Raw genomic sequence first — 8056 nt, forward strand, 5'->3', positions numbered from 1 at the left:
GTCTCGCTCCGACCCCACCGCCTAGGTAAGGTTGGGAATCACCTAACTGAAATGGATATGAGCAAGCACTCGAAGAAGAAAAGACAGTTACTCACCTTTGTAACTGTTGTTCTTCGAGATGTGTTGCTCATATCCATTCCACACCCGCCCTCCTTCCCCACTGTCAGAGTAGCCAGCAAGAAGGAACTGAGGAGCGGATGGGCCGGCAGGGGTATATATCAGGCGCCATAACGGCGCCACTCCAGGGGGTGCCCTGCCGGCCCACCGAGTGTTGCTAGGGTAAAAATCTCCGACAAACGTGCACGAGGCACGTGCACACCTAACTGGAATGGGTATGAGCAACACATCTCGAAGAACAACAGTTACAAAGGTGAGTAACCATCTTTTTTTAAGTGAGGTGAAACTTGGGAGTATGCAAGACAAATGTAACTCCTGAAAGAGGTACAGTAGTCTGAAAAAGTTAAGAACCACTGTTCTAGGTTATCCAGTGTTTTCAGTTTATGGATTTAGTTTAATTATAGCAGACACAGATTGAGCTTTAGGATTTCTCATATTACTTTCTCATTAGAGTTAACAAAGAGGAAATTTTGGGAAATGGCAAGGAGGAGACAAGCTCTAGAAATGAGATGAGAGCTATAAATGCTACATCCCCATCTCACTTTGTTGGAAGATTGATGGCACCTGGCTCCTTTTGATCATGAATAGAAGTTGGACACCTAATTGCTTTTCAAATTTTCATTTAGATCTTTCCTTCTCACATAGGAAAAACCATAGAAAGGGAGAATTAAGGGAACTCCATAAGTAGATGTAAGTTGAGTTCCATGAGTGATATTGTGTCCAAAGGAGGGGATTTTGTAGCTACTGTAGGAGCATGGCCTTCCAAGAGCTTGGATATCCAGAGATCTCTGGGTAAATTCTAAGGAAATGAGGACACAGAAAGCTGGTTCCTTTGCACTACTCCTTGACTTCTCTTCTCCCACTTTTACTTCCCTGTCAGAATTCCTTCGGCAGCAATCACTGGTTCCTTGCCAGTTACATTTCTGTCTCTCACTGATACTATGTGCTGGTGTAACTTTCAGTCTTTGGGCAGAAACTATCTCAATCTCTTCTTGTGAAGCACTGTAAATATCCTGATGCAAGTGTGTTTTAATAAGTTACACAAAATTTTTTGCTTCCTTCAAGGTTGACTTCTCCTGCAACTGAAGAATTTGAATAATGAAAAATGAGACTCTTCTTTTTTATCAGGAAAAAAACAAAACTGGAAAAATCAAAAATCATGAGTTTGTTGTGGCAAAAATAGCCATTTTAGCTGGGGGCGAGGGAATCACAACTTTTTTCAAACAGATTAGTGTATTTTTATTGGGAAGTGTACCAAAACATTCATTCAAATTGGAAAAATACATAACATAAAATATTGCTATAATTATTAGAAAAATTAGTGTCTTGTTTTGAAAAAGCGTTCTATACATTTTAAAATTACATGATTTTCTAGTATTCCTGTCATCTCTAAACACATTTTTGTATAAAGGAAGGGTATGCTTTTGAAAAGCACTATTTCTTTGGGAGTCTGAGTCCTGCAACACTCATCAGTTACACTTAGTTTTCATTGAGAAGTTTCTTCACACTTGTAAGGGTAAAAATTAAATTTAAATAAAATATCTGAATACTAAAGACATTTTAAAGGGGTCACTTGAATGGCTGTGACTTTAAAGAAAGCACTCACATTGTGGAATCCATGACAATCCACCAGTCTTAATAATAATAAACCAATTTATTATAAATTTGTTGCTTTAAAAAGGAAAGCAAGAGTTGATGGAGGAGGAGGAGGGATTATTGAGTATGTTAATTAGAAACAACTCAAGGGAAAAGTTAGGAAATTAAAATCCACAGAATCAGCATGGAAGATAGCTAAAAAACATTGAGTCCCAAGATATATCATGATATTAAAAAAACAAAATTGATTAAACGGCAAGGTTCAAGTGTTCGAGTCACCAAAAATGTAGAAATTCAGCACAAGTGAGAACAGTGGGGTAGAGTCTAAATGTTGTTAGATGCATTCTAAAATACAAATTAAAGAGGGCTAAGAAGAATTTTGAAGAACAAATATCAAAGGATGACATGATAAATGCACTACATCAGAAAAAAAGCCATCGAATGGCCTGTTGACTGTTAAAGGTATCTGAGGCTCTGGTACAGTTATGATGGGTACAGAAGGAAATGAAACATGTAGACAAAATAAGCACATCCTAATATATTGATTTCAGTAAAATGTGAATGGGCAATAGTAGCACAGTGGGTGCATTGAGAGCCAGGTAAACTTGTTAAAATGAAAGTAATTTCAGAGCCAGACTTAATAGGGGCAGATATTTAGGCAAGCTTCTCGATGTAGCTTTGCTAATCCTGACCTGTAAATTAACTTTTCTAGTACTGGACTTCTCCTGAGTGGAGAAGTAATTATTGTATTGATAATTTTATGATTAGTAAAAAATTCATCAAAGATTAAACTTCCCTTACATTTCTAACCTGAGATTTGAGCGCAGATCGGCAATTGCAAATGTCTAATGATCATATCAAAATAAAAACTTGGCTTACCTAAATGTTCCCGTTGCCTCTTTTGAAACAAAGCTGCAGTATTGACTTGTTCTTACTACTACTTGCTAGTTGTTGACCTAAAACTGAGTTAAAAGATCAATAATTTTCTGTATATCTCACGTCTTGTGTGTGTATTGCAACACAGAATTCAGAATGTAGACTGGGACGTAGTCTATCACTTGGTAAACAGAATGTAAGCTCCTAGAAGTGAAGGTGGCTCGCTGAAATGTCCAGTTCTCTGCATAATCATCAAGACAGTTGCAACATGTTCTGGACTGTGTATGTGTAAAAAAAATTTTTTTAAAAAACTACGGTAAACGTACCTTCTGGACAAAGTAGCTCTTGCAGAAGACTCCATTGCATTCACTGTTGTCCTAAATTACATGCAGCTAAACAAAAGAATTTTATAAGTGTCTATTGTAATACATTTTTATATGTTAATTTCATGCTAGCACTGGCTAGAAGAACATGTTATTTGCACTGCAAATATTAATTTTGTTAAACTTCCAGTTCTCACAACTATGAGTTAATGAGGGCAGTGTTGAGAATTAATGGCTGCATTTCCTGTAAATTGAATTACACAGAATATGCTGCAATTGCAGTGGGAACTCCTTGTATGTTTAACCTAGCAAATCAATATTTGTGAGTGATCCGAAGCAGAAATCCCAGAATAGTCTATACACTTGTTGAGATGAGATGTGTTTTGAGTGTGGTTTCTTGCAGAGAGTAATTTTCAAAAGAGTTGAATGAAAATTTCAACCTGTTTTCCTTCAAATGAACTAGGTGTTGGTGAATTATGATTTTCTAGAGGAAGGAATACAGTCACATCGTTAAATCATGGGGTGGGGAGTCAGGAGATCTGGCTTCTGTTACTGGCTGTTCCACAGATGTTCAGTGCAATGTTGTACCTCAGTTTCCCTGTGTGTAAAATGAGGATACCTTGTAGACTTAATTCATTAATGCTTGTGAAGTGCCTTGTGAGCCTCATGTAAAGGCACTAGAATAACAGTCTCGTTATAAGTTTATTTGTGCCAGTTGAAGTACCTGATTGTATCCTTCTCCTTAACCCTTCATATATTGCTTGTCTTTTTGGAATGTAAACTAATTAGGGCAGACACCTCGATATACACCTCTACCTCGATATAATGCTGTCCTTGGGAGTCAAAAAATCTTACTGCGTTATAGGTGAAACCTGTTATATTGAACTTGCTTTGATCCACTGGAGCACGCAGCCCCTCCTCCCCCCGCCCCCCGAGCACTGCGTTACCACATTATAGCCAAATTCGTGTTATATCAGGGTAGCGGTGTATGTATGCTCAACATCTAGCATAATTAGCCTTGGCCCTAGTTGGGACCTGTGGGTGCTACCAGAATATTAAATAACAATTGTTGGATACATTTAGTTTTGTATTGCATTTCTTTTTGTGGTATTTATTAAGCACAATAAGTTCTTAACCCTTATTCTGAAAATTTTTTAAGCGTAAATGTAATATCCAGTAGCCTAGTCTCTTTTTTGTGTGCCAATTTAATTTGTTAGGCCTTTGATTTTCAGTACTTTTAAAACCTTTTTTTAAACTAAAAGAAGTCCAGATTTTTTGTCATGTTCCCAGTATGTGAGTCTTAGCTGTCAGTTGCACACTTCATTTGAGGTTTGAAGGGACAGAGAATAAGCTAAGTGAAAAATATTTGCACCAAATTTCAGCCCATTGAAGATTAAAATGGTCCTTTGCTTACTCTCTAAAAGAGCTTTAGAGTGGAAACAGTAATGAAATTAAATGCAGAGCTACTGTCAAGAGATCTTATAGTGTACCTCAAGAAAAACTTGTAAAAATTCAAATGTATAACTTTGTTTGAAATGCTTTGTTTAATGATTCTAACACAATAACCCAGAGCACCCTATGTGTTCCTAACACACCTGTTGTGTTTTTATGAGTTGTATCTGGTTATTATAGATTCCTGAGTTCCAGCTCCTCCAGTGTAGAAACATTTGGCAGACCTAATGGGGAATCTGTTTGATTTGATTATGAATTAAAATGGATAAGTTGCAGATCCTTTCTGGGACCTCTTCTGAACTCAGAGCTATTTACCTTATGAAATATTTAGAAGCATTTAGTGCTTTTAAGCAAATAGCCTTATCCTGTGTCCCAAGGGAGAATAATAAAGCTGGGTATGAAAAATTCACTTTTTTTTTTTTTTTTCATAATAGGAAACTTTCAGGTAGTGAAAAGGCATATTTTCAGTCTTCTTGGGTTTACTGTAATGGTAGATAACCATTTTAGAATCTTGGAAGAAATCAGTTTAGCACATTACTGTAGAAACCGTTTAGAATATCCCATAGTTACTTACCCAGCTTCTTAAAGTTAACTGCTGCCTGTGACCTGCAGGATTTAAGATGAGGCTTTTAAAAAGGAATCTATGCAAAGTATGAGAAAGTTTAGCAATTTGCAAATTACCTTGATAATTTTGCATATAAAAGAAGGCTTAACACCCTGCTTTGTGAGTACTTGAGTTTTCATTTACAAACCAGTCAAAAGTGCTCTATGTAATATTTTTCAAACTAATTAACTTTTTTTTGTAATTAAAACAGAAGTTTACAATCTGAAAATGAGTTCATAATTTAAAACATTAAAGTTGAAAGCTTGTAAGGGCAGGGTCTGTGTTTTCTTATCTGTTCAGTCCCTATCACAGTTAATACATAGTATGTATGTAATATAACAGCACCTAAAAAACTAACTTACTCCAGTTCAATGACTTTTTTAAATGGACTTTTTTTAAATTGTGTATAATTTTTTTATAATTTACATATGTATCCTATGTAGTGTGTGTCTGATATTAATTTGTCAGCTTTATAAATGTCATTTTGGCTCACAGTTTATATGTATTATTCAAGTTAATTATTCCTATTAGCCTGATTTTCTTACATTAAAACGCATTTCATTTTGAATTATTCATTTAGCTCAGGATCAGGAAGTACATTGTCTAACTGACTGTAGCAGAATTTAAATCTTTGAAAGTGATTAATGCAACCTATTGTGTGTTGTCTTACTACAGCCCCACCACATATGTTCTGGATGAAGATGAGCCTCGCTTCCTTGAAGAAGTTGACTACAGTGCAGAGAGTAATGATGAACAAGACATTGAATTGGCTGATAATGCAGGCGATTATGAACCCTCTGTTCAGGAAGAGGGGCTTTCTGACTCAGAAATGACAAGGACACACCTGCCTTGAGCCATCTTTGTAGACGCAAAGAAGAAAATGAATATCCTGGTTTTTAGTGGACAGGAAAGGGGGAAGTATCTGGCTTTCAAGAGGGATGGCTCAAAGAGACAGAAGTAATTGAAGCCAGCTTAGCTGAAAGACAATAAATGTGTTTCTGATTTATGATGATATTGGCATTTGTTTTATTTAAGGAATTCAGTGCCTTAATTTGGCACTGAATATATCAAACAGTTGCTTTACTATTTCATTTTCTACCAAGTATTGTTGCATGGTTTTTTGTGTCCTTAACCCCCTATAATCACCAACCAATGGATTATAAATTGTAGTGTGTCAGGTACAGAAATTAATATTAAAATTCATTAACAAACCTTTGAGTTTCTTCCTGAAAAATACATATGTACGGGTTTTTTTATTAATTTGTGTGTTTATTGAGGTTGAGATTTTTCTTCAGAATTATGTTAAATGTTTGATTGTTTGAAGTAATAGAGAGCTTGCTTTGAAACTGTTTCATTCTACAGTTACTAAATTAAACAAAAATGAAAATGTGATCAATTGTTGCGCTTGTTTCTTGATCCTTTAATACACTGAGGTTATATAGCTTTACAGCAGCCATGATTTAAAATATACAATGACCTAAATTACATTTTTTTTAAAAGAATAATTTTTTCTTGCAAGATGGCTGTTAGTCCACTAGTCAGAAGCATTTTATGGTGGCTACTGCACCTGCACCTACTATGCTGTTTATGTTTACATAAAACCCTTCCATGAAAGACAGCATCTCAGGTCAAGAGAGAGGTGTTCATCTCCACAATCAGTTAATTTTTAGCTTTGGAAACAAGTTTACTCAGTGACAAGAATTGGCTAAATGTGTGTACTGTCTGTATATTTTGCTACCTGTTGTTAACAACTTTCCTTATTTAATATTCTTGTCAAATTCTTGTATTGTCAAAATGAGTTCAGTTCATTCTGGGCATGTTTTTAAGGGGAGAGGTGGTATCCATTTTGGTTTAGAGTCTTCCTGTGAGTCAGATTGTCATGTTCTGGGAATGAACAAAGTCTTTTTGCACCTCCCCTCTACCTCTACTGCTCCATTTTTGCTTAGAATAAGATTTAATGTGAAGCTGAAGTTGCTGCCAAATATTTATAAATCTGAACATTTGCTACAGCAAAAAGTTTAATTATCCTTGCTTGATGGGACCCAATTCTGACTCTTTATTTTTTGAAAACTGCTTGTATAGCATAAGGGGAAATCTAAAAGCATCAAGCAATATCTTTCTGTACTTAAACAGATCCCTAACTAAAGAGAGATTTTTAAGTGTCAACAGTGCAAATGAAATTGATGTGTTCATTTCTTTTTTTTTTCTTTTTATTTGGTACATGAAATAAAAACCATAGAGAGCAAGATGGCTTAGGGGATGATCAGTGGAAATGTGAAACCTTTTACCAGTAACTCACTGTTCCAATCCAGTTTAGGTAGGTAGCAACAGTCTGTGCCATCTTGGTTTTGAAATTGGGGTAGAGGAGAGAAATGTTGGCATATTTGGCCTTATAAGAGCATGCCGTTACTATTTTGCTTAAATTTTTTTTAAAAACTAAATGATCAGCTGGGAGGAGAAAGGGAATGAAAGAACCACCTATATACATTCTCCTCCAAATTTTTCTTTTTAAGGACTGACCATCTTAATTGTTCTGTGACCTATATTGGATGAGTAGACAGGCTCAGTCCACTCCCTGGTGAGCAGGTGTTCAGAGAGCAAAATGACCATCACAACTGGCACTGAACCTGGTACTCTCTTATCCCCTCATACCACCTAGAGGTCATTCCTCTAGGTCAGGATTGAGACTATTAGCAGGACAGTGTAGGGAAGGTTATATTGCTCCCATTGTGTTGTACCTGTTCTGTGTATAAATTGTCCTTCAGTCTCCAGAACTCTTACTCTAGCACCTTTCATAAGTAATAAATTTGCTTAAATTAACTTGCTGTATTAACACAGCAAGTTAATCAGCATCTCTGTGTAGATTGACATAGTAGTAATATAGTATCAGAAGGGCAACCGTGTTAATCTGTATCCACAAAAACAACAAGAGTCTGATGGCACCTTAAAGACTAACAGATTAGTTGGGCATAAGCTTTCGTGGGTAAAAAACCGACTTCTTCGGATGCATGGATGCTTATGCCCAACTAAATCTGTTAGTCTTTAAGGTGCCACTGGACTCCTCATTGTTTTAGGAATTTCAACACAT

General features: G+C 36.1%; 1 protein-coding gene across 7 annotated transcripts in view; it reads left to right on the forward strand.

The window, feature by feature from the left end:
- AGTPBP1 (ATP/GTP binding carboxypeptidase 1) overlaps nucleotides 1-6355 on the forward strand; it is a 169661-nt gene extending 163306 nt beyond the window's left edge. For 6 of the 7 annotated variants that reach the window (XM_075067237.1, XM_032771145.2, XM_032771143.2 and 3 more), the window contains one exon: nucleotides 5644-6355. In XM_075067237.1, the coding sequence (XP_074923338.1) occupies nucleotides 5644-5821 (178 nt within the window). In that variant the 3' untranslated portion in view covers nucleotides 5822-6355. The remainder of the gene's footprint in view (nucleotides 1-5643) is intronic. The other variant, XM_032771146.2, reaches the window with a different exon arrangement.
- The last annotated feature ends 1701 nt before the right edge of the window (nucleotides 6356-8056 follow it).

This window comes from Chelonoidis abingdonii, chromosome 6 (genome assembly GCF_003597395.2).
Source record: "Chelonoidis abingdonii isolate Lonesome George chromosome 6, CheloAbing_2.0, whole genome shotgun sequence".
NCBI lineage: Eukaryota > Metazoa > Chordata > Testudines > Testudinidae > Chelonoidis > Chelonoidis abingdonii.